We start from the raw sequence: 27,995 nt of genomic DNA, 5'->3' as shown, positions 1-27,995 counted from the left end.
ATGGTATTGCACGTACCCAAGTTTGAGAATACCTGATCTAGAGAGTAATTAAATCCCCCTTAAAGCTCTTTCCTGTGTCCCTGTCCAGATGTAAAGCTGTTGGAGAATCAAGCGTTTGTGGAGAGTGTTCAGGAGCAGGTGAATGGGGCTCTGCTGGAATACACTCTGTGCACCTACCCCCTGTACCTGGACAAGTTCAGCCAGGTGGTGATGCGTCTGCCAGAGCTGCGAGCCCTCAGCACCCAGGCAGAGGACTACCTGTGCTACAAACACCTGAGTGGGGAGGTGCCCTGCAACAACCTGCTCATCGAGATGCTCCATGCCAAGAGGGCCTGTGTATGAGCACCACGCTACCATCACTATATACCAACAGACTGTCTGTGGGACTGACGCTGTGGAAGCCAGACATGGTTTACAATTACAGCCCAGAGAGAATGATGTGTGTGTTTCTGTGTGTGCGTGTGTGTGTGCATGCGTGTGTGGTGAGCAGCCCCTCTGTCCTAGGTGTGTGTAAACAGAATATGGACTTGTGTTTTTGGCAGTTCTTTAAATGTACATAGATTACAAAAGAAGCTTTGTTATGATACTGTACGTAAATGTAACTTTGCCCTTTTCTTGAATTCAGCAGAGTGAGGTGTTATATCAGAGCTAGTGGAGATATTTTAGATTCTTCAGATGAAAGAGGCACTATAACACACGTCATTCAGACTTGTCCTAGCCTTTCAAATATAGTGTAAACACTACATTTATTTGAGCACTTGTTCCTTTGTAAATTGTCACCAACTTTACCACAAAGAAATTGTTGTGTGAAAAATAAGTTATGTTCAATATATATTTTTTTCTATTAGATATTGATATTCTAATATATTAACTACACGTGTTTTCAAGAATCACATAAGCACACTCATATTCAGTTTAACCTTAGAGTTGATGTCTTTGCCCCCGTGGAAATCTAATTAGCATAATACAAAAATCGACATAAATACCTGTCAGTTTAAGCTAGAGATATATTTTTGTTGTTGCATTGGATGCGTCTCCATCCACCACATCCCCCGATGTCGCATCTGCGGTGAAAGGTGACAGAGCTAGAGCGCTGTTTGTCAGACCATGAGACATCCCGAAAATCAGTCTTCTCACAAAATCACCTCCATGGAAAGATGAGACTATCACAAACACAAACATGTCGGTCTGCTCTAGGACACCCACAGGCCTCACATGACATGTCTGAAGGTCCCCCGGTACCAGTTGAAAAAATGTACGGAAGTACACTATCTGTTGTTCCATGTAGTAAATCTGTTATTCAATGCTTTTAAGGCCAAAAATAGCAGTAAAGGCCAAAAATAATTTTTCATCAAATAATTTGTACATATTTTTTTGTGGATACTTCAAGGGGTCTTAAACTTCAAAAATCAAATAGCGAAATTATCCTTGGTATGACCTTCTTAAAACAATTCCATATAGCTTAGAACCCCCCGGGTGGGTTAATGACAGTCTGTTACTCCAATGAGATATTTGCTTAAAGTGATAGAAAGAGAGAGAGAAACAGTGGAGATGGAAAATGTGGCAGTGATGTGTGGGACAGAATGAAAGGAAGCCATCTTTGTCTGCAGCCATTTCTTATTAACAGATGACTGGAGGAGGGCCCCAGAAAGAGAAGCCCACATGTGAGGACAGAAAAATGAACAACAAAGAAAGCAATCTCTTATTAAGTAGACATGTTAAACATGAAGCTTTACGGTGTAAATCCTCTTACCAAAGACCTATCCACCCTGACAACAGAGCCAGGTCAAGGATATGGGGTCGTGCACTGTGGATGTTCTCCAGTCCTTTTGTAGTCACATAATGAATGAAAACATGCAATTGGCGATGTATGCAATGTTTGCTTTCCAAGCTAAACGTGAAGGTGATATAAGGAAATCCAATTGTATTGAAGTGTAAAGAGAATACAGACCAATCGTACTTGAGAAATGGCATATGAAGTGGAAAACAACAAGTATCAGAATTGCAAAGGTATGAGGAACAACATGTAACACGCACATATCTGTCATTTCAGCACATATCTGTCATTTCAGCACATATCTGTCATTTCAGCACATATCTGTCATTTCAGCACATATTGAAGCAACATGTTTGAATTGGTCACACAGACATGGCAGGGTTGGCTCTATTAACTTCTTCTAGACAATCATAACACTTGCCTTAAAAGATAACCCTGGCTTGTCTGTGTGTGAATATATGGACCATGGTTTAGTCACTGATGTGAGAGTCATCTGTACCTCTCCGCTGTAGTACATTTCAATTGGGAAACATGAGAAGATTAACACAGTGAGCTGTACCAAGCTCAGATGTTTCTAACAAACAGATGTCTCTGTTTGTAATTGGTTCTCTTGATGTTGCTTTTGCTTCTATTGTGTTTTTACCTTATTCCGTGAGGTCCCAGTCTTAGTCGTTTTTGGTGATGAGATCTGTTTATAGTCCTCATTCTCAAACTGTCTGTGCTGGTCCACTTTGTTTCCTCTCTCAGCAATTTGAAGGCTTTTCAAACACAAACAATCAAAATGTTTTTTTTCTTCTTGAAATATATTTTATTGTAATTAGCATCAAACCAATAAATGCTATTAAGTAAAGCTCTACTTATGTGTTGCCCATTTCTATTGAACCACCCTGCAATTGATCAATGACATTGGGGTCATATATACCTAATACATTCTTTTAAAATACCCGGGAGGCTATCCAGGATAGTGGCAGCAATTTATGAGTCATGATAATGTCATTCCTAGTAACGTGAAAGTTTGTGATTTTTGGCTGATAAGCCAGGGCTACTTCACAAATACATGTGTAAATGTACATTTCAGCCAATGACTACAAAGGGCACAAAGATTGGAGGCCATTAACAGTAATTAAACAATACTTTTGAGGAACAAAGTATAAGGGCTTCGGAAAACCTATCGTTTTCATACAAATCTTAAAATGTATTGTCACGAAACAGATGAACTAGCATGCTAATACTGTTGCACTCGCTAAGTCTTAGGTCTAGTCAACTGGTCTCTAACCTAATTTAAGATGTGTATATATGTGAGAAATCAGTGCATGAGGACAGTGTTGTATGTACATGTACCCAGGAGACAGCAACCTTAGATCCATGGGCAGCTCCTTCATGACCTCTTTGATTGTTCAAAGAGGTGATGAAAATAAATATATACAAAAAGGAAAAAACATTACCAAAAAAAAAAATTCTAAACAAAGTCAAGGGTGCACATGGCTACCAAGAAAACCCAGCAGCCTCACTGCTCTGCAAGCTGGCTCACTCTTGTTTCCAATCAACACTTAACAAGGATCCACAAGACTTCCTGGCTGAGCACTTGAGCCAGGGAGCTCCCGCCCCCTGGGCATGAGGTGTGGAAGTGATTGGTAGTGTGCTTATCTGTCCTAACACTAACCCCCCCCCCATATCATAACAGTATAAAATTACATCAAACGAGAAAGTACAGTATATTCCCTGTGGGATCTAAATCGTTTCATGCAACCATTTGAGCTGTAGTGAATAATGTGTCTCAGTTCAGAGCGCACCTTCCTGTAGTGGAGATAGGGAGAGGCCAGGATTTCTGCTGCTTGTTGTAAGGTAGGGGAGGCCAGGGGAGGGAGGAAAGACTTGGGGAGACAGCCAAGCTGCAACTAGCACAGTCTCAAATACACATAGTGGTTGTCTGGTGATAAAGTAGGTGGACAACAGGTGATAGGCTTCATAAAGTCTCTTTATGAGCTGCCCAGTCAGTCCACAGTAAGTCAGCAGCCGATCTCTACTATCTAATACTGTTGATCTATGAGATGATCTGTCATCCTACTATCCACGTTCTCACACTGACAACACAATCTTGTTGTCTGGTCATATGATTTCTTACAGTAGTAAAACCCTTTAATCCTAGATTCAAAGGTTTATATCCAGTTTACAGTGATAACTACTGTCTAGTTATGTCTGTAAAAACAAAAAGTACACGCACGCACACACACACACACACACACACACACACACACACACACACACACACACACACACACACACACACACACACACACACACACAAATATTATTGTAAAAAAGCCTGAAGGTGTGATCAGCCACTCTCCAACAGAAAATTAAACTGAAATCTACATGCACAAGACAAACGTTGTGTTGCCTCTGTAAAACAGCCATTTCATAAACAGCAGATGATTCCTGACCCTGGGGCACTGTGGAGGAGGAGCTGTCCTCCTAAAATACGCTTCCTGCATCACACACTCTGTGTGTGTGTGCGTGCTTGCGAGTACATATTTGAGTCTTTAATTCTGTATGTAGTGTGTGTGTGTGTGTGTGTGTGTGTGTGTGTGTGTGTGTGTGTGTGTGTGTGTGTGTGTGTGTGTGTGTGTGTGCGTGCGTGCGTGCGTGCGTGCGTGCGTGCGTGCGTGCGTGCGTGCGTGCGTGCGTGCGTGCGTGGGTGCGTGCGTGGGTGGGTGGGTGGGTGGGTGCGTGCGTGCGTGTGTGTGTGAATGTGTGTCTATTTACACTATCTACTACTATATATGTATGAGAGTAGATGCATCTATTGTGTGTATCTGTTTGTGATATTCACTGTGCAATTCTTCTTTCTTTCCACCAGTTTATATGATACATGTGCCTTGGTGTCCAATTCCATCAGCAGCCTGTAGTAACAGAAGAGTAACAAAACATGTATTATTCTATCATCGTATTATTTATGTCTAATATAATACATGTTCCTTTCTTTGCAAAAAGGAAACTACACAGAACATCTATAAACGGTTGAATCCTTACAGATTAGACCTCACAAAACCTTCAGTATTGTCCCAACACAGAACCTCTTGGGTGGATTGAATGTGTCTGTCTGTCTGTGTGCGTGTGCGTGCGTGCGAAACAGTCCCTCTGTGGGAGCAGGTGTTTGAGTGGATGATCGGCTGTAGTCTGATTGTCTAACTAATGAGGAAAATGAGGTTTCCCAATGTTCTGACAAACAAAAGGAACAGAGGAAAAAAAGCATTCAACCTTTCTGATGATCAGACACATGGTGAAGGGACCTGGCCCACTTCAACGAGCCAAAGAGAGCTGCCCATATGTTTACATAACTCACACCTGATGTTATTACATGTAGGGAAAGTAATAGTCCAGTCATACAATACGTTCAATCTGAAGAAAAGATACTAACTGAAGGGAATTCAATTACGACGGAATTGTCAGCAATGTAGCCTGGTTCCTAACTCTATGTGTGTCAGCCACATTATCTTTAATAAACCAAGCTGAATAACCCAAGAGTCAATTGACGCACCGGTGAGTAACATCACAATCTGCTTTTTTTTTTGTTGCATTGGTTGCGTCTCAATGGCAGAGCCAGAGCGGTGTTTCTCACCTGGTTACCGGTACTGGTTTAAAAGAATGAATAGAAGTATGACAATTGTTTTGTGACTACCCCAAATAAAGGGTTAAATATGAGTAAAAAACAAACTACAAATATTTATTGACCTTTCTTATATTTCCGAGATATAGGACAAACACATCAAAAGTTTGTTTGTTATGATACAGATTTGTTCTATTATGTATGTGTTATTCAATGCGTTTCTCTGGGCTATAGTATTAAAGGCCAAATTCAATATTTTATCAAATCATTTTTTATATATATTTTTTTAATACCTAAAGGGGTCCTAAAATTCTAAATCAAATAGCTAAATGATCCATAGTATGACCATCTTAAAACAATTCCATATGTCAGCTTAGAACCCCCTCCTCCCCCCAACAGTTTACATGCTGACGATCAGGACACGCAAATTGAAATATCAAAACTAACTCTGAACCAACTATATTAATTTGGGGACAGGTTGAAATGCATTAAACATTTATGGCAATTTAGCTAGCTAGCTTGCTGTTGCTCGTTAATTTGTCCTGGGATATAAACATTGGGTTGTTATTTTACCTGAAATGCACAAGGTTCACTACTCAGACAATTAATCCACAAATAAAAGTGTAAACTGATTTTGTTTCTAGTAATCTCTCCTCCTTCAGGATTCTTCTTCTTTGGACTTTATATAGTGGTTGGCAACCAACTTTAAGGTGCATTACCACTACCAACTGGACCGGAGTGTAGACCTCAGTTCATCTGTCAATCATCCACGTGGGTATATGCTCCTAAAAACCAGTGATGAGATGGGAGAGGCGGGACTTGCAGCGGATCAAGCGTCATAAATAGAAACAAGTTCTTTTTTAACGTCTGGCTACGCAGACGCTCGTTGACGCACGCGAGCAGTGTGGGTGAAATGACTGAATAACATGTACTGTATGTGTACATTTATTTTGCAAAGCACGCGATGCGAGCAGAGAGGTCAGCATGTTAGATTTTTAAGAATTTTTAAGTCAGATTCACTGTCAAGGAAATTGTGAAATTACCTGAAGGCTTGAAAGCAGTCAGTTGAACCACCTGGGAAAGTAAAACAGACATGTTGATGTGTTGGAGATGGAGCAGCATTCTCAAATACACAATGAACCATTTAGGAGTGATCATAGGCCTAATAGGTGGATATGGGCTCTTTAGATGCATAATACCAAACATACCTGGTTTCCTGATGCTGGTTTCAAGGAGAAGCTCACAAAACTACTTTCTTTTCCATAACTCTCTGAAAGACAAAAGGGCAAAATCCCACCAGTTATTCTCCTGGTATTAATGGAATTCATGTCAGGTGGTGTAGAACACCTGAGTGTAATATCCAGACTGCATGACTCAACTAACCGCCTTGCACCACAACCCACCACTACCCAATCCTAATCCACCACAACCCACCACTACCCAATCCAAATCCACCACAACCCACCACTACCCAATCCTAATCCACCACAACCCACCACTACCCAATCCTAATCCACCACAACCCACCACTACCCATTCCTAGTCCACCACAACCCACCACTACCCAATCCTAATCCACCACAACCCACCACTACCCAATCCTAATCCACCACAACCCACCACTACCCAATCCTAACCCACCACAACCCACCACTACCCAATCCTAACCAACCACAACCCACCACTACCCAATCCTAACCCAACCCACCACTACCCAATCCTAACCCAACCCACCACTACCCAATCCTAACCCACCACGACCCACCACTACCCAATCCTAACCCAACCCACCACTACCCAATCCTAACCCAACCCACTACTACCCAATTCTAACCCAACCCAGCCCAATACTACCCAATCCTAACCCACCCCAACCTGCCACTACCCAATCATTAACCCAACCCAACCCACTACTACCCAATCCTAACCCAACCCACCACTACCCAATCCCAACCCAACCCACCACTACCCAATCCTAACCCAATCCAATCCAACCCACCACTACCCAAACCCATCTAACCTGACCCAACCCACCACAGCCCGTGCCTCACTCCAGCCCCAGGCCCACCCACCCTATTCTGCCTCTCCTACCGTTCTTGATGACCAGTGAGGTAGAGGTGGTGCTGCCGGGGCCTGAGGTCTCGCTGGTCTCTGGGCTGGAGGGACGGGGCAGACTGTGTGTCCATGACTGGGCCGGACCCCTCTGGGATGGCAGGAAGCTGATTGGCTGGGAACAGTTCTACAACCAATAAAAATGTGTGGAACTGTTTAGATGAAGCTGTCTGATTGTGGATTCAAAGCATGTGCATACTGAATTAGCATAGTGTTTTTCTCCAGTTAGAACATGAAAATGTTAGTAAGGATGTCGCTGTATGCTTTTTGGCTCACCGTGAAAGACAAGGCTTTCCTCTTCTCTTTGATCCTCTTAATGGCATTCCTCACCTTTAAGAAAAGCAGACAATACCATCAATAGCTTGTACACCCACTGACGTATTTGGCAGCGTCAAGTGGTTGGCATGCCACAGATGGACAACTACATTCGGAGAGAAAGAAGCCTCGCTGAAAGAGTTCTTTGAAAACCTACCTCACTATTGTAAACCGCATACACCAAGAATATGTACAGGCCCTGCAGAAAGGGAAAGATAGACAATAATATATTACCCATGGCTGTAGACTACCTACAATATGTGCTTTATCCTGGCTTTAGTGAGTTAGACAACTTGTTGATGAGGCTGTGTAGATAGAAGTTCCTGATTGTACGATGATGACCAACTTCTTCCTGCTTGGTGAGAACAGTGGGTTGTTTCTATAAGTATATTTTCCGCTCTGAGGAAGACTGCGGTTTATCTCTTATCCCCTCTCTTCTGGATGAAACCTCAGTAAATCTAAATGAACTAGCATCTCTTTGAGGGGTACTCAGGGGCCAGCGGCCAGCTCATTCACATTAATTAACAACCGTGCTTGAAGTTCCTGAGAGAAAGAGAAAGTGAGAAAGCCAGGAACACAGAGAGAGAGATACAGAGAGAGAGAGAGAGATAGTGAAAGAGAGAGAGGCAGAGAGAGAGAGAGAGGAATAGAGGGGAAGTCCAGAGTACCTCCAGCTGATTTACAGGGCTTATCAGGGGTATGATGGGAAGGGAGGTGGAGGTAAATCTGGTGATGGGTCAGCCTGGAGAACCTCGGAGCCCTGCCATGACCTGTCCTTCAAAGGCCCACTCTGAGGCACCCTCTCCCCCACACAAACGCATACGCGCACTCACTCACTCACTCGCACACGCACGCCACACCACACCCACCACTCCATTGGACCTGCTGCAGCCCAACTCTGCATATCTACAGCAAGCCCACCTCCCTCCTCTCTGTGTCTCTCTCACTCTCAGTTTCTCTTGAAACAATTACATACAATGATCTTTATATGGGTGCTTTGCTCACCTGAAAGGCATTGAGAGCAATGAAGACGTACGCCACCACCATGGAGAGGTGCACCAGGACTCCACACAGCCAGGTCAGGCCCAGCACCGGCAGTAGAATAAGGACTGGTCGTGTCACAGCCCTACAGAAGTAATACTGTCAGTATAGTGAAAACACCCACACTCACGCACCAACCCATATGAACACACACACACTGATGTACCCATACCTGCACGCTTATATTAAATGAAAATCCTGCATAACTGCACACAATTAAATGGTTTGGAAAACCACAGCTATACTTGATTTGACTGGATTCAATTTAAATTCAGTATAAGTTTTTCAAAATGTCACATTAATATTATGTACACTGAGTGTATAAAACATTAGGAACAACTGCTCTTTCCATGACATAGACTGACCAGGTGAATCCAGGTGAAAACTATGATCCCTTATTGATGTCACTTGTTCAGTCCACTTCAATCAGTGTAGATGAAGGGGAGGAGACTGGTTAAAGAAGGATTTTGAAGCCTCGCGACAGTTGAGTCATGGATTGTGTCTGTGTGCCATTCAGAGGGTGAAACGGCAAGTCAAAAGATTGAAGTGCCTTTGAACGGGGTCTGGTAGTAGGTGCCAATCGCACCGGTTTGAGTGTGTCAAGAACTGCAATTCTGCTGGGTTTTTCACACTCAACAGTTTCCCGTGTGTATCAAGAATGGTCCACCACCCAAAGGACATCCTGCCAACTTGGCACAGCTGTGGGAAGCATTGGAGTCAACATGGGCCAGCATCCCTTTAGAACTCTTTCGACACTTTGTAGAGTCCATGCCCCGACGAATTGAGGCTGTTCCGAGGGCAAAAGGGATGGCATCTCAATTTGAGGAGGGTGTTCCTAATGTTTTGTCCACTCACTGTATATGCTCTGATTTGGAAGTTAGGACTTTAAATGTTTTTTCCCTTCTATAAATTCCTCTCAAGGAGTGTAAGAGCCATTTTGTCCTGCTTAAAGGACAGGTAAAACATGTATTTTGGAAGTAAAGGGCATGTTAAAGTGTCCAGATAAATGTTTTGGGTATTTTATTTAAAGAAAATGTATTTGGCTGATTTTGGAGCCTTTGGTCATGTTTTCTCTGTGCCCCTGCAACTGCTGGTGTCTGGAAAACGTCACGAAAACGATGGGGCACTTCAATGGGGCAAAAGGCTGTGTGTTGTTGGGATTTTGCATGGCCAGATAGCTAGCAACAATGACAAGAATCTTCCATGTGGAGAACCATAGGTGGCTCATTTCAGGTAGATTGTTCTTGACACCATGTAATGTTTTGAGGTGTTTTGACTGATGTCATGTCTATTCTAATATGGCTCAAATTCACTAGCTAGCTAACCAACAACTGTAACAATGTATTTGAGAGAAGTGCTCATTGTGCAAATATTTGTATGTTTTGTCAGAGACAAAATGTAGTTTACATGTTGTCAACAAACTAATAGTTATTAAACAACCAACCCGTCTATAACATACCATTTATATCCAAAATACAGATTTGGTTAAAAAAAAGTGAACCTGTCCTTTAATGTCAAAAGAAATGCAACAAAAAGCATAATACACAGAGGACCTTCGATGGCATTGGAGCACAAACATTACCATCATGTATTCATCCTCACATAGCCAGAAAAGTTCACAGGGCACTGCAGCCGTGCTCTTCGTTCTTTACAATCATCCCTTTAATCTGTTATATGCTTATACGTGAAATAACGTTAATGTTGCCTTGTGAGGTTGTTTGTTCAAACTGCTGTTGCCGTCGTCTTGCTGCACAGGGGCCAGGAGATTGAGTTGACACTGAACTATGTCCACAAGGTCAAAGTGAGCAGTTCCTCTTCTTTTCTTTTTCAATTGAGTCTTCCTTCTAATGTTGTGACATCATCACATTCTTACAGGGAACAGATCGACTGCGGAGGGGGCAGAGATGACTTGCTTACTCCTTCACTCTCTTTACAAGCAAATGAACAGGCGATGAATGAAACAGAAAATAGAATTTCATAAATCTATTATGACATACGCTCTTGGCGTTCATGGATCAGCAGGGTGTACAATACACATGTATTTATCTTGTCTCCGCAGGTAGCCAGGACTGAACCCTAGGCCCGGGTCCCTGTTTAGAGTCCACATTAAGCAGACAATAAGCTCAGTGAAAAGCTCTCTCTCTCTCTCTCTCTCTCTCTCTCTCTCTCTCTCTCTCGGACCAGGTGGCAGGCTGATAAGACCCATACAACTCCCACTACTTCAAACTCAAACTACCTCATTCTCACACAGTCACCGTCTCTCTGCTCAGTTTGTCTGTGTGGATCTGTCACTTGTGGATTTGAAAACCTCCTACTCCATTGCGCTTCAAAGGAAACTTATTCTGACTCACCCCTCACTGGAGTTGTCTCATTGTATCTCACACATATAAAGCATACCGTGAAAAGCCACCAAGGGTTGGATGTTGGGGTCGAGTCAGGCTCGAAATACAATTTATGTATTATTTATTATTTGATTTGATGTGTCCTACGTTTTCATGACACGTGTGTTTGTGAGTGAGAGAGCAGGAGAGTCAGGGAAAGAGAGGACAAGTGAGTGGATGAAAGAGATGATAAGATAGAGTATGGGAGAGTGGATGAGTGTCAATGAGAGAGTGGATGAGAGAGAGAGAACAGAGAGAGAGAGAGGGGAAGAGATACACTACAAGTATGTGGACACTCCTTCAAATTAGTGGATTAGGCTATTTCCGTCACACCCATTGCTGAAAGGTGCATAGAATATAGCACACAGCCATGCATTCTCCATAGACAAATATTGGCAGTAGAATGCTACCTTTCCAACAAGTCAGTTAGTCAAATATCTGCCCTGCTAGACAACTGTAAGTGCTGTTATTGTGAAGTGGAAATGTCTAGGAGCAACAACGGCTCAGCCGCAAAGTGGTAGGCCACACAAGCTCATAGAACAGGACCGCCGAGTGCTAAAGTGTGTAGGGTGTAAAAATTGTCTCTCCTCGGTTGCAACACTCACTACTGAGTTCCAAACTGCCTCTGGAAGCAACGTCAGCACAAGAACTGTTCATCGGGAGCTTCATGAAATGGTTTCCATGGCTAAGCAGCCGCCATGCGTAATGGCTGAGCAGCCTAAGATCACCATGCATAATGCCAAGCGTCGGCTGGAGTGGTGTAAAGCTTGCCACCATTGGACTCTGAAGCAGTGTTCTCTGGAGTGATGAATCCCTCTTCACCATCTGGCAGTCCGACAGACAAAACTGTGTTTGGTGGATGCCAGGAGAACGCTACCTGCCCCAATGCATAGTGCCAACTGTAAAGTTTGTTGGAGGAGGAATAATGGTCTGGGGCTGTTTTTATGTTTCCAGCTAGGACCTTTAGTCCTAGTGAAAGGAAATCTTAACTCTACAGCATACAGTGACATTCTAGACAATTCTGTGCTTCCAACTTTGTGGTAACAGTTTGGGGAAGGCCCTTTCCTGTTTCAGCATGACAATGCCCCCGTGCACAAAGCGAGGTCCATACAGAAATGGTTTGTCGAGATCGGTGTGGATGAACTTGACTGGCATGCACAGAGCCCTGACATCAACCCCATCGAACACCTTTGGGATGAATTGGAACGCCAACTGCGAGCCAGGCCTAATTGCCCAACATCAGTGCCTGACCTCACTAATGCTCTTGTGGCTGAATGGAAGCAAGTGTCCACAGCAATGTCTAATGGAAAGCCTTCCCAGAAAAGTGGAGGCTGTTACAGCAGCAAAGCCAACTCCATATTAATGTCCATGATTAGGTATCCACATACTTTTGGCCATGTAGTGTAGTGTACAGTATATACATATATATATAGTTGAAGTCGGAAGTTTACATACACTTAGGTTGGAGTCATTAAAACTCGCTTTTTAACCACTCCACAAAGTTCTTTTTAACAAACTAAACTTTTGCAAGTCGGTTAGGACATCTACTTTGTGCATGACACAAATAACTTTTCCAACAATTGTTTACAAACAGATTATTTCACTTATCATTCACCGTATCACAATTCCAGTGGGTCAGAAGTTTACATACACTAAGTTGACTGTGCCTTTAAACAGCTTGGAAAATTCCAGAAGATGATGTCATGGCTTTAGAAGCTTCTGATAGGCTAATTGACATAATTTGAGTCAATTGGAGGTGTACCTGTGGATGTATTTCAAGGCCTACCTTCAAACTCAGTGCCTCTTTGCTTGAGATCATGGAAAAAAACAAATAAATCAGCCAAGACCTCAGAAAAAAACTGTAGACCTCCACAAGTCTGGTTCCTCCTTGGGAGCAATTTTCAAATGCCTGAAGGTGCCATGTTCATCTGTACAAACAATAGAACGCAAGTATAAACACCATAGGACCAAGCAGCCGTCATACCACTCAGGAAGGAGAAGTCTCCTAGAGATGAACATACTTTGGTGCGAAAAGTGCAAATCAATCCCAGAACAACAGCAAAGGACCTTGTGAAGATGCTGGAGGTAACAGGTACAAAAGTATCTATATCCACAGTAAAACTTGTCCTATATCGACCTAACCTGAAAGGCCGCTCCTCAAGGAAGAAGCCACTGCTCCAAAACCGCCATAAAAAAGTCAGACTACGGTTTGCAACTGCACATGGGGACAAAGATCGTGTCCTCTGGTCTGATGAAACAAAAATAGAAATGTTTGGCCATAATGACCATCATTATGTTTGGAGGAAAAAGGGGGAGGCTTGCAAGCCGAAGAACACCATCCCAACCGTGAAGCACGGGGGTGGCAGCATCATGTTGTTGTGGTGCTTTGCTGCAGGAGGGACTGGTGCACTTCCCAAACTAGATGGCATCATGAGGATGGAAAATTATGTGGATATATTGAAGCAACATATCAAGACATCAGTCAGGAAGTTAAAGCTTGGTGGCAAATGGATCTTCCAAATGGACAATGACCCCAAGCATACTTCCAAAGTTGTGGCAAAATGGCTTAAGGACAACAAAGTCAAGCTATTGGAAGGGCCATCACAAAGCCCTGACCTCAAACCTACAGAACATTTGTGGGCAGAACTGAAAAAGCGTGTGCGAGGGAGGAGGCCTTACAAACCTGACTCAGTTACACCAGCTCTGTCAGGAGGAATGGGCCAAAATTCACCCAACTTATTGTGAGAAGCTTGTGGAAGGCTACCCGAAACGTTTGACCCAAGATAAACAATTTAAAGGCAATGCTACCAAATACTAATTGAGTGTATGTAAACTTCTGACCCACTGGGAATGTGATGAAATAAATAAAAGCTGAAATAAATCATTCTCTCTACTATTATTGTGACATTTCACATTCTTAAAATGAAGTGGTGATCCTAACTGACCTACGATATGGAATTCTTACTAGGATTAAATATCAGGAATAGTGAAAAACTTTTTTTGAGTTGAAATGTATTTGGCCAAGGTGTATGTCAAATTCCCACTTCAACTGTATATATATATATATGTATATTGAGAGAGAGAGAGAGAGAGAGAGAGAGAGAGAGAGAGAGAGAGAGAGAGAGAGAGAGAGAGAATGGGCTATAGCGTGGGGACTCACCAGGTCAGGTCAAAGGTGTGGAGTTTAGATGCTGAACTGGGAGTGTGCTTCTTTACGCGACGACGAGCGCTGGACACCGTCACCATGACAACACGGCACAGCACCACTGCATTGACCTAGGAGGACCCAAAGTCTCAGAACAACCGATGGACATGCCATATTGTTGCCGTATGACACATGTATGACACATTAGTAAACATCACACACACACACACACACACACACACACACACACACACACACACACACACACACACACACACACACACACACACACACACACACACACACACACACTCACACAGAAACGCACACACAGGCACGCACACACAGGCACGCACACAGTAAATAAGTAGAGTGAAGCTACATACGGCCAAGATTAAAAGAACAGGTCCCACAAAAGCCCAAATCATATCAGTCTCGACATTGAGCCAACAGTGACTGTCTGCTTTGTACTTGTCCAGGGATATCGTCAAGGTTACACCAACAATCACAACAGGCAGACCTGCAAAAATAACACAATATTTATTGCTTTTAATTCAACAGGTCTCTTATATTCATACAACACATGCATGTCTTTAGTGAAGAGAGTTTACATTGCTGTGGTACAGGGCCAGGGACTACAGAAGACACCAACTGTCCATTCCCCAGCCCTTCTATTTAGTCTGAACAGGTGAACACCTCAGACAGCTGGCTGGTGTATCTGGGCATCTTAGAAAACATCATCATGAGTGTGTTAAGCCTTTTCAATGCACACACTCTTCAATGGGGTCAGTAGGAGCACAACCTTTGGTCTAGATGAGTGGTGTTCCAGACAGCACCGTGTTCTTACCAAACAATACTTCTATGTACTATAGCATATAGGCCAAGGTCTTATGTGAGTGGATGAGTCCTGTGTGGAACGTATGGGAACATTGTATAGTATCATTTAATCATGAATATCTTAGCGGAGTGAGGTGTGATTCTGCATGGTGTTTTACCCCAGCCAATGCCGTAGTACATCTTCATCCGGCGGTCTTCGCTGATGTTGACAGACACCACCTTACTCCACAGCAGCAGCCCCTCCACCAGCATCCAGGAGAAGGAGGCCATGAAGAAGAGGTGCAGCAGGGCCGTCACCAGCAGACATGCCCCCTAGTGGACAGGAGGGACATGGCATTGACAGGGTTCCCATCGCCATAGATATCTGTCCACCACTTACTCTTCCATGGTGGCATGGGCTCAAAAACAATAGAAAGTAATGAACATATAGTACTCTAATCCAGAAAAGAGAATGGAGTCCTATCATACATTCAACGACAGAAGCAGCTAAAAGCCTACAGACTCCTGGATCACTGACACAACTGACCCTGTGCTCTCTTCTAATCCATAGTACCCATGACCATATACAGAGAGTGAGATGTTTAAAGACAGACACAGCCATGTAAAGAGTCCCACCTCGTTAGCAGAGGCCCAGTCACTGCACATCAGCAGCAGCTCAGCTATCCCCAGAGCCATGATCAGGTTCTTGTGGACAGTGGTGCGGTCAGACTTAGGAACTCTGCCCCCACAACACACCAGGCCAGACAGTGGAGAGGGACACAGAGAGATGATCAAGGTCAGACCAACATACAGACAAACCGACCGTGAGTCAGTCATTATACAGTCATAGGAAACACAGCAGCAGTTTGTCTGCTCAGCATAGTAAAGAGAAGTGATGTACGGGACAGAGTGAATCATTCAAACAGACAGATGTATTGTAGCCTCCACAAGCTAGTAGATTCTTCGCTGGAGCAGGGCACCACTCACCCCACAGCAAAGAAGAGGATGAAGGTGAAGAGTAAGCCACACAGGGACACTCCACAGCCGATGAACGTCATGACCTGGAGGGCTCTCTCACTCTCTGGACTCCTCTGACACACAGACACACATGGGTAGGTATTTATCAGAGATTAGAAACTGGGTGGTTCGAGCCCTGAATACTGATTGGCTGACAACCGTGGTATACCACGGGTATGACGAAACATTTTTTTTTTACTGCTCTGATTACGCTGGTAAACAGCAATGGTAGAAAAAGTACTGCGTCGTGCGTAACAACAGCCCTTAGCCGTGGTAAATTGGCCATATACCACACCCCCTCGGGCCTTATTGCTTAACTATAAAACAGGTTGTTTGGATCCTGGATGCTGATTGGCTGATATGCGGGAGTTGTGGGACAACAACTCCTGAAAAATACCACAACGTGTTAATGTCATATCTCCACTGTCCACAACACAGGCAGGAAATTCATAAACTATTTTTCCATGCTACTATCTATTTGGTTTGCAACAGTCGGGGGTTGTATAAACCTACATGGCTGCCTCCACGACCTGTTCAACAATGTATTATTTTACAAATGCAATCTCTCCCGTGCCAGGAAAGAAGAGGAATGCACTGGCTGTCACCAACCAGCGCCAGGACCATGGACAGTTCTTCCACTCATGTGCCATCAACGGAAATGTCACTATTAACATCCCCAACTATCTTGGTTAGCTCAGCTAGTGGCCTATTGGATATTTATTAAATCATTCTTTATTGAAGTTCTTCCCTCTCATCATCATTGAATCTCTGCTAGCTAGCTACATGCCAATAATTTGTTTAGCATAGCAACATTGAATGAATAGAATGATTAGAATTAACGACTGGGTCAAAACATAAGAAAATAACTCACGACCAGCCCACTTGTGTAGCAACTTCACAATGCAAAAACTAATTTACTCTTTAAAATAACATTTTTTATTTCATTTATTTTTTACCCCCTTTTCTCCCCAATTTCATGATATCCAATTGCTGGGCCAATTGTGGCCGCCTCATGGGTCTCCCAGTCGTGGCCAGCTGCGACACAGCCCGGGATCGAACCCGGGTCTGTAGTGATGCCTCTAGCACTGCCTTAGACCACTGTGCCACTCGAGAGGCCTTTATTTAAAACATTTAATTAATAACCGTTTTATAACAGCGATAATGCCCTCGAACCCGGGAATTATCGTGTGACAACTCCCTCCAAGACCTGTATTCAACTTATTGGCATGTAGAACGGTTTCCAAATCGTTTATCAAAATATGAATTCAATATTTTCATTAATAACATTATTTTAAAGAGTAAATTATTTTTTGCATTGTAAAGTTTCTTCCCAAGTTTTGACATGTTTTGGAGTTGTCACATGATAATTCTCGGGTTCCCAGGCATGACTACTGAACTATACAAACTATAAGTGTCTGTTGACTGTTCTCTATTGTACTATTTCACAATGTGGAATGTGAGGAATTGTGGAGGGTAGAATGGACTTTTACCTGGACTTCATAGACTTGCAGCAGCAGGGCAAAGTTGGTGGTGTGGTTGCAGAAGCAGACAGTGGAGTCGTAGTGTTTAGAGATGACCTCACAGCCTTTAGTAGACCACCACCCACCTGCCTCTGGCCTAGAGGGGTACAACAGTTTCATAACAATGTATGGTAACCATTACACTAATAAATCTGATTTCTATAGATATAAGCAGGTTACTGTTTTTTGTCATGAATGTTGTTCTGGAGGCAGCTCTGCAGAGTGGTATCTAGCAGCCACAGCCACAAAGTCATACAATCTGATTTGAACCCTAACCTTAACCACACTGCTAACCCTAATCTTAAATTAAATCCAAAAAGCACATTTTTCACTTTGCAGCTGGCCCTCTAGAGGAAATCGCTCAGTTCTGCCTCCAGGACAAGACTCATCCCAATAAACATCAACCTGCTGGACATAATGAGAATTTGCTGTCATTATACTCACATCAGATCAAAGTCCCAGAATGCACAGACTGGGTCATACACGGTCCCTGCAGAATTCTAAAGCAATCGATGGAAAAGGACAATTTCACACTTCACACGGTAAAGGACAGGCTTATGAAGGAGAACAAGGGGGATATTCAGTATCATATTCTCTGTGGAAGAGGCAGAGGTATATAGTGCATAGAGGAATATAGTCCATGTGAGTGTGAGACACTGAGGTCTTTACTTGAGATCTGTGTTGGAGCTGGAAGCGCACAGCCATGCTGACAGGCTGTCCGTCCCCCAGGACTGTAGTAGAGATGACAGAGGAGCCCAGGATGGTGCCCAGGTACCTGACACACATAGCACAGCACAGGCCATATGGTGGCAGTCACACATAAGACTGGATATCAACACTGGATCATGCTCGGTAGGCACTAATGGAAAAAAACAGTCTTCATGGAAAATGAAAATGCATGTTCTTAAGGGACTGATTCAAATCTACAGTCATTCATAAACAAAACTACTCGCCCTGTTTCAAATGATTTCTCCTGACTTCGTGCCTACTGAATGTGACCTTGGTCTGAAAGAAGTTCTCATCTTCCATACCTCTGGATGCCATCGGTGACGATGGGAATCATGGTGATGTTCTCCTCCGTGTTGAAAAGAGGCCGCAGGGAACTGTACCACGTGTTGACCACAGTCACCTTCTGGAAGCCTGCTCATACAACATCAACATCAACATCCATATCTCCACTAACCAAACTATGTGTCTCTCTCTTCTAAGAACACTAGACAGCTTAGCAATGCAGCAGTAAGTGGAAACACAGATCAACGTTATGTTTCACAATAGCCCGTTAATATAGATTGTAATGAGTAGTTGGGAGTGCAAATGGATGAATACATACTGTCTGTATTAGTACATATCCCACTGGGCATGAACTGGGTGAATCGATGTTGTTTCAACGTCATTTGTCAACTTATTGTGAAGTGGAATCTTCGTAGAAAATACATTACATTTAAAAAAAGTAAGGGTGAAATTTCAACCACAGGATTATGTCATCATGGTAACCAAATTTCAGCATAGACAAACCTTGTATAAAATATGCTGAATTTGTACCTTTCAACGAATGTCAGATCTTCAACATTATATTTGCTATCAAAAAATAAAATAATTGTCTGGGCAGCACCTCCTACTGGAAAATTGATCTATCTACCGACCCAGGATTTAAACCGGGCCAAGCCCTGCTTAGCTTTGATATTTTGTCACTGACTATTACCAATGTGCTATCGTGAGAATGAATGTTGAGAGATATCCACTTAAAAACTAAATAGATTCATTGTTGCTATGGAAATCATTCTAAAGGGTAGGTTTAACAGAGCAACTGAAATGTAAACATACTTAATCACTCATATATCATTAACAATGCTATTTAGGCCTATATAGAATTTTCTATTTTATTTATTTAACTAGGCAAGTCAGTTAAGAACAAATTGTTATTTACAATGATGGCCTAGGAACAATGGGTTAACTGCCTTATTCTGGGGCAGAACAACAGATTTTTACCTTATCAGCTCAGGGATTCGATCTAGCAGCCTTTCGGTTACTGGCCCAACACTCTAACCACTAGGATACCTGCTGTGCCAAATTCATAAACAGCTATTGTTTCAATTCAACACAGAATTCAACTTATACACTAGAGTTTCAGGTTCTGTTTGATTTCAAACATGTCCATTGTTCGTGTTTCTTGGCCCAAGAAAGTATCTTCTTTTCATTGGTGTCCTCTAGTAGTGTTTTCTTTACAGCAATTTGACCATGAAGGCCTGACTCATGCAGTCTCCTCTGAACAGTTGATGTTGAGATGTGTCTGTTACTTGAACTCTGTGAAGCATTTATTTGGGCTGCAATTTCTGAGGCTGGTAACTCTAATGAACTTCTGCAGCAGAGGTAACTCTGGGTCTTCCTTTCCTGTGTCGGTCCTCATGAGAGTCAGTTTCATACTAGCGCTTTATGGTTTCTTCAACTGCACTATCCGGATTAACTGACCTTCATGTCTTAAAGTAATGATGGACTGTCGTTTCTCTTTGATTATTTGAGCTGTTCTTGCCATAATATGGACTTGGTCTTTTACCAAATAGGGCTATCTTCTGTATACCACCCCTACCTTGTCACAACACAAGTGATTGACTCAAATGCATTAAGAAGGAAAGAAATTCCACAACTTAACTTTTAACAAGGCACACCTTTTAATTGAAATGCATTCCAGGTGACTACCTCATGATGCTGGTTGAGAGAATGCCAAGAGTGTGCAAAGCTGTGATCAAGGCAAAGGGTGGCTACTTTGAAGGATCTCAAATATAACATACATTTTGATTTGTTTAACACTTTCTAGGTTACTACATGATTCCATATGTGTTGTTTCATAGATTTGATGTGTTCAATATTATTCTAGAATGTAGAAAATAGTACAAATAAAGAAAAACCCTTGAATGAGTAGGTGTGTCCAAACGTTTTGACTGATACTTGATCTTCTGCTTGGATAGCTCCATCTGTGCCACTGACTTGGTCTGACTTTAATTCCACTTTGTAAACAAATGAATAATTGCTAGGTTGTATTCATGTCTCCATCAAACCTTATTCAAAGTGCATTTAATGTTTGATATGATTTAGTTCTTTGGTTGAGATGGAGTCGAATATTCAACATACCCATTATTAATTTGTAGACAAACTGGAATTCAAGCCAGTGGTACAGATGGAACTATCCAAGCAGAATATAAATATCCTTCAAAATGTTGATATTTGGTTGCGTTGACAACCAAACACAATTCAAAATCACTTTTGAAATCAAATAAATTGCCTATTAACTTCCTGACAACCAGTTTTTACATTGACAAAAAGGATCCGAACTTTAAAGAGGTTAAATGTTGATATTAGGTTAGGTTGTCGAACCAAACACAATTCAATATTACTTTTGTAATACAGTAAATAGCCTATATTACAAAGTAAAATAACATTCAACATTAAAATGAGTGACACCTCCATGGCCACATGTTGAAGTTACTGTAACTATAAATCTTCTTATGTCATCATATAAAGTGTGGGTGTTCAAGATAACACGGATAGTTTGTCGCAGGTCTGTGGAGATCTTCACAATTGCGGCAATAATCTGTGCAGAATCTCGAAAGGCATTGATCACTTGCACCATGTACTTTTAACGTCATCTCAAATGCAATCTCGGTCATTTAGTTTAGCTATTAGATGAGGCACAGTGATAACACATTAATCTGTTATATAAATAAACAAAATATCCGACATTGTATTCCCATTTGAACTTTGCTGTGATTTTACATGGTTGAAAGTGCAGTGGGTGACAAGTAACCCAATAACCTGACGTTGTTTTTCCATTGCAATTTGGTTGTGCTTTTAGATGGTTGAAAGCATGGTGACAACACACTGGAAATTGAACAAACTTTACGTTTTAGTTTTGAGTGGGTGAATGTAGGTTGTAATCTCATTGATCAACATCTCAACCAAAAATGACCCAGTTATCCACATTGAAATTACATGGTGTGCCCAGTGGGATGTGCTGATAAAACACTGCTTGATAAATGTGTGGTATTTCAAATAGAATCCTTCGTCACTAGGTGTTTATTGTTGGAATGCGGAATGCATGGTTGAGACTGTAAAGCACTAGGCCATGGCTGAAGGAGTGCAGATGAGATACGGACACTCTCAGGGTTGTCTCTCACCGTTGTCATGGAGATTCTGCATGTTCTGCGTGGGGACTGAGATACAGTCTATGTTGGTGACGCTCTCTACGTCTGCACCACAGAACTTAGGCCCGCTCGATCCCTCTCCCAGACTCTGCTGCTGAACCTCCAGTTCTGAATCACATAAAGACATATTCTCAGTGGAATGAACAGAATACTATTGTAAGAGGAATGGTTGTAGTAACAACAGCACATCCTACAAAAAAGTTCTAATGAGTAAACATGGAAAGGACAGAAAGGCCTGGACACTAAATGTTCCTATTTGCTATCAACCATCTGGGACCTGATGAAGAGCCACTGTGGATAGGAATGTTGTCATTAAAGGTGTGGTGTATGGCCAATATACCATGGCTAAGGCCTGTATCCGTAACAACAGCACTTAGCCGTGGAATACTGGCTACATACCACACCTCCTCGGGCCTTATTGCTTAATTCTATGGTCGGTCCGCTCTTTCAGCCTTTCAGCAGCTCACAGAACACACTAACATACTAGAGAATGCACTGTACTCTACTAAGTGACTCACTGATGTTGGACCTGTGGATAAGTAGATGGTCCGTTTCCGTCATCAGCTGAGTGCTCAGACTGGTCAACATGCGGTCAATGCTCTTGACCACAGCCATCGGTCCACTCACCACCTGGGGCACAGGGTGGGGATAAGGGAATGGGGTTTAATCATGGCGATACACTAGTCATTGGTAGGGCCAGGAGTTTCACCTGACCACGTGACCTAACCAGAATATTAAGCCCATAACTAGGACCCAGAGTTTGGTCAGTTGGTCAGGAGACTCCTGGCTGTGGTTATTGGATAGAGCAGAGACTGTGGGTGAAGCATTGCTATGTGGATGTTTCAGTCCTCTAGCTGCTCTAATACATTCAGCCTGGCTGTGCTCTACTGCTGTGACCTTGGAGGGTAGAAAGGCCTGGGGGAGGGGAGGTGGGTGAAATGGGGGAGGCAAAATCTCGGCAACAATATGAATGCTTCTCAAATGCCTAGCACTAGGATACATAGACTTGCAATACTTGCGGTTTATATGAAGTACAATGTTAGACATGTCTGAGTAATTGTTTTGGATGTGATATGTTAACCATAATAGCACAACACACTTCACTGTGCTCCTTTAAAGAACATTCAACCAAGACAATAATGGATATTATCTTCAAAATGTTCACACACATTTAAACATGACCAGAGAACATAATAGTCTGTGAAAAAGTGCTGCTTACAATATACAAATTTTACCTGTTTATTGTCATGACAGATTTTGATGCAATCTAGAGCAGATTAAATTGAGTGTATCTGCGATGAAGTTTGATCAAGATTCAACCCTATGTGCTCTGTACAAGTACACTTATCTAGCCAAGCTTAAGCATTCATTTGATAGTTTCTCATTCACAGTATCCACTTGATCTTACTGCCCTCTAGTGGAGATATGCTCAAATAATACTGCCATCCTCCGTATGATGTCATGTTTCATGTTTTGTGTGGACCTCAGGAAGAGTAGCTGCTGCTTTTGCAACAGCGAATGGGGATCCTAATAAAATAGCAAATACCAAACACTCCAGTAGTCATGTTTATATTCCCAACACCTTGGCGGCACTACCGCCACTGTATCCCAGACAATGTTTTAGTCTGCCTCTCTGGTACCTGATGTAAGAAGGGCTTTATAAATACATTTGAATAGTTGATTGGTACCTGTTTGATGGCCTGCCACTTGGGGGCGTTGTCCTGGCTGATGAGGCCATCAGCCACAGTGATAAAGGTGTGGCTGAGTTCCCCGGCGCTGACGGTGGCAAGGCTGTCGTTGCCTTCCGCGTCCGTGTCTGTGGGCACGTCTGCAGCCCGCGCTAGCAGCTGGACCAGGGACAGCATGTCCCCTGGCTGCAGACCCTCCCTGGTGTCCTCCAGGGCCTGCCTGGACATGTTGAGCAGACTGGACGCCTGACCCCAGCTCATCTGGATCCCTGGCTGCCCCCCCATCACACCCTCCATGCCCTAATACACACACACAGATAGATGCACGCGGGGACGCACGCATCCACACACACACAGCAGAGGATGGAGAGGGAATCCCAAACTGGGTTCAAGAATATTGAACTCACTGACAGAACAACGTTTATTACTGTGTCAAGTTGAGTAGGTTAGAGATAAATCCGTAAATGTCCTAATCCAGACAGGCAACCAATGATTTATAGTAATCAGTCTTTACCTGCGTTCCATTGGAGATCTGCATGAGGTGGTGCATGAAGGGACTAGGATGGGAGCGCTGAGACTCACTCAACTCCTTCATCTTAACATAGCTCTCTGTAAGAAACAGTCGTGTCAAAGACAGTCCCTGGTTCCTCTCTGATGTTTGGTGACGGTAGTTACTAGCATTGTACAAAGTCACAAATATTAATGTTCAGTCAGTTTCCCTCATGTGATGCAAAATGAATTTCACTAGTCTGTTCAGAAATAGACAACTTATGGGTGTACAGTAAAGAGCCATGTTCGTTACAGTATGTAAGTAATGGTCTGGTCGTAGGTCGTGGCAGTCTAGGTAGTGGTTGACTCACCCCTGCTGGTCCTGCAGATGAAGGGCAGTGTGGTGGAGCAGTCTGCAGAGTCATACAGGGGGAGCTGTTGGCTAGACCAGCCCTCCAGAGTCCTGCAGCCCTGCATCTCCCTCTGCCTGTGGACCGCTGCTCACACACACACACGCACGCACGCACGCACGCACGCACGCACGCACGCACGCACGCACGCACGCACGCACGCACGCACGCACACACACACACACACATTTTGTGATTTGTGACACCTCTGCTTGATCAGTATGCTGTAGCCTAACATAACTTTGTTGAAATCGATAGCAATTTACAAGTGCAATACTATTATACTTTCATATTCAACATATTCAACAACCTTTGAAAACGTAGACAATTCCTTCCAATTGATTTGACCGTGTTTTTACTGAGAATGTATGCTGGCAAAAAGCCCCTCCATTGTGAGTCAATTGCCTTGTTACACACAGTAATGAAATCCATTATTTTTCATGACGGTTAAACATTTGATTGGTTTTCACTATTGAGTAGAGCTCCATTCTCTTCGTAAAGCAGACCTCATACTTGCACGAATTCCCCTCCCTCTGCCCTCCACATGGCCGTTAGCCAGTGAATCACGCTAAAACAGTTTCCTCTCCCCCATGTATGTCTCTCAGACAGACATCCTGGATGTGTTAAGGCAGACAGCCACTGGGTTAACTGGCCTCTTTCGAGGTAAATCACCCAGAAGGATTCAAACAACCAACTGATGGGAGACTGGGAACAACCACCACTGCCTCAGTATTGGATGAGTAATAGAAACAGATTGGTCTGGAAGAAGGGCTGTAGGTTTGCCATAGAAAGTCCTATAAGATCATTGAAAGGCTATGTGAAAGAATCAAAAGACCAACATTCTGATCAAAACCTGCAGGAGGCAACCCAAATAACGTGAGCTGAATTTTATGTGTGAGCAAATCCTTCATAAATGGGAAGTACCTCGATAGGAGCAAGAGACCACAAAGGGGCAGGTGAAACAATATGGCTGACGGTAAGTTATGGCAAAGATTCAACTAAGTTGACAATTCAACCAAAACCTGGAATCAAAAGATCAACCAATAGAAAAGAGCTGATCAGATTATAGCTAGATTTTATGTAGGGGTATCTCAATGTTGTGTGACTGTAGGTGGAGTCTCACCTGGGCAGAACAGCATGGCTGGCACCTCTCTGACCACTGGGTGACGGGTCATATTATCTATACTCCAGGTAAAGATAGTGTCCTGGGTCAAAGATGAGCAGCCATTCAGGGCATGGAACTGCCTCTGCTCCAAGGCTGTGTCCCAGACATTCAGATCTGTGATATTCCCTACAAAGGGCTCGGTGAAGTTCCCTCCAAACGAGTCCTGATCCTGCCCCAGAATAAGTATGCCATCTCCATGTATGTCCCTGGGGGTGTCAGACCCGGAGCCCATGTCCCCCCTCTCCCCGTCCACATAGATGGCCCAGTGGCCGTCAGTCTTGCGCCAGGTGACACAGAGGTGGTGCCAGGCGCCATCGTTGGGGAAGGATGCCTTGTAGGGGCGGTGCTGCCCATGAACAATGAGCGCCAGCAGGATGCGTCCTGCCCCGTCCAACTGCCCGCGCAGCTGGAACTCGTTGGTGAAGACGGCCGCGGCGTAGGAGTACATGGTGGACACCTGGTACCACTGGGGGTCCCACTGCACGCGGACACACACGCTCACAGCTGGCAGGGCCGGGAATGTCATGTTGACACGGCCGTAGCCCTCCTGGGAGTCCCTGGGGAAGTTCAGGGCTTGGAACAACACATCTGGACAGGTAGAGACAGGAGGGGATCACTTTCAACGCTAACCCTAACCATAAGCCTAACCCACAACACCCAAGTACAGATCATCATGCAATATGGCATCAGGACATTAAAGATGTAAGATCTTAATTTGACCCAGTTTTCTACAGCAGGAAAACAATCCTGCAGCAATTGGAAATGTGAATTATTATGTGGATTATAATTAATGGACATTTTTGTAGGGGTTGATACATTTTTCCATTAGGGCAAATCAAGTCTGAAATTTCAAAGTGGAAATGACAAACTTTAGTAGCCTTTTTAAAAATCAAATACACTACAAGTTTGCGTTTCCTGCTGTGAAGGACAATTATCAGCAACAAAAGAGTGATCAAATTATGATCCTACATCTGTAGGTGTTTAAGTTGCTAAACTCACACTGTTTGGCAAGGGCCAGAGACCTGCTGATTGGCCTGTTGGGGTCTCTGACCCACATGGGTCCTTGCAGGCCTGCCTGCCTGATGAGCTCCAGGGTTCCCTCCTCGTCTTCAGGCTGGCCCAGGGTGGTGAGGGAGCTGAACTGGCCCCTGCAGAAGCTCCCTGCCTGGGAGAGGGCCAGGGACACATTGACCAGCTGGAACACCCAGTCTGATGTTTGATGGACCAGGCGCATACTGCTGCCCTCTGTCAATATGACACCAGGAACACACAACCACAAATAGGCATGGATCAGTCCACATGTGGATATTATACTTTACAGGAACACTTCTGTCATCTCTTTGAGCAAATCTCTATGGAAACAACATGGAATAGCCTTGGCATACAAAAGAGTTTCAAGCATTGTGCATCAGATTGTGATTGGCAGTTCCAGAACTCACCATCTGAGCCCCTCTCTCCTCTGTCTAGCCCTGGCTGAGTTGGCTCACATTCACACAGCACCTACCATAGAGGAAACATTTACTTTGCTTTATTCTGTTGGCTATGGCATAGACATGTAATATCCTTGATGTGTACTTATCCAATAATCTCAAAATAGAAACAAACAGAATAATCAGTCAAATGAATAGCTGTGTTAAGCCTTTGAAACGTATCAGGTCTACCAACAAAAGCATGAATTTCTCAAAAAGAACACTGAAAATGGTGACCTTGTTTTCAACTCCAGTTGATTTCCTAGTTTACATAAGAAAGGAATAGACATTACCACTATGCAACAGAGCAGAACCAGAGTCAGCAGGGTTCCAGTCATCTCTACTTCTCTGTGTTCCACAGCTGGAAGAAAACACAATGCTTAACTGGCCTCTGCCTTTCAGGGAACATTTAGGTTTACTTCAATGGATCCTACTGTCGTCTCTTTTCATATCAAAGACAAATTCAGCTCTGTTCAACAATAAAATGTCTAGCAAAGCGCAAACACATACCGTGTGGTTAAACAATATTTGAAAGATGATAGATACTATACTATATTTTTGGTATATTTCTAAGAGAACTATGTCAAATCAAATAGCTGTATGCTACTCCTTATCTAACACATATGAACGGTACCTCAGACCCAGACTGCAACATGTGGTGAGTAACTGGGCTTACTGTAGACTCAGCCTGCTCCCGTTCCAGGTCTTACTGCTCAGTGTTACTCCAAGGCTGCTGTAACTCTCCTTAAGTCCTGATGACCACTACTCCCATGTACTGTGTGTCCTCTGACATATGCCCAGTCCATTCATCCAGTGTCCAGCTCCAGTCTCCAGCATGTGC

General features: G+C 43.4%; 2 protein-coding genes across 2 annotated transcripts in view; one reads left to right on the top strand and one right to left on the bottom strand.

Moving 5' to 3' along the window:
• The window catches only part of LOC115139882 (nuclear receptor subfamily 5 group A member 2-like), a 29,942-nt gene extending 27,309 nt beyond the window's left edge, over positions 1-2,633 (top strand). The window contains 1 exon segment of the mRNA XM_029677722.2: positions 89-2,633. Within this exon segment, the coding sequence (XP_029533582.2) occupies positions 89-342 (254 nt within the window). The 3' untranslated portion in view covers positions 343-2,633.
• Positions 2,578-27,492, bottom strand: LOC115140556 (adhesion G-protein coupled receptor D2-like). Its single transcript, XM_029678886.2, has 25 exons — positions 27,448-27,492; positions 27,125-27,185; positions 26,685-26,930; positions 25,644-26,273; positions 24,482-24,607; positions 24,136-24,230; positions 23,622-23,921; positions 22,452-22,563; positions 21,907-22,041; positions 18,766-18,874; positions 18,404-18,509; positions 18,179-18,234; positions 17,705-17,831; positions 16,185-16,288; positions 15,834-15,936; positions 15,377-15,530; positions 14,768-14,901; positions 14,397-14,512; positions 8,820-8,940; positions 7,972-8,013; positions 7,776-7,829; positions 7,479-7,626; positions 6,596-6,657; positions 6,431-6,461; positions 2,578-4,680 (listed from the first exon to the last, which is right to left on the bottom strand). The coding sequence occupies exons 1-25, from the start codon at positions 27,490-27,492 to the stop codon at positions 4,673-4,675; spliced, it is 3,225 nt and encodes a 1,074-aa protein (XP_029534746.2). The 3' UTR covers positions 2,578-4,672.
• Between the last annotated feature and the right edge of the window lie 503 nt (positions 27,493-27,995).

This window comes from Oncorhynchus nerka, linkage group LG13 (genome assembly GCF_034236695.1).
Source record: "Oncorhynchus nerka isolate Pitt River linkage group LG13, Oner_Uvic_2.0, whole genome shotgun sequence".
NCBI lineage: Eukaryota > Metazoa > Chordata > Actinopteri > Salmoniformes > Salmonidae > Oncorhynchus > Oncorhynchus nerka.
The sequence above is the reverse complement of the archived record's forward strand: the minus strand, read 5'-3'. Positions and strand labels throughout refer to the sequence as shown.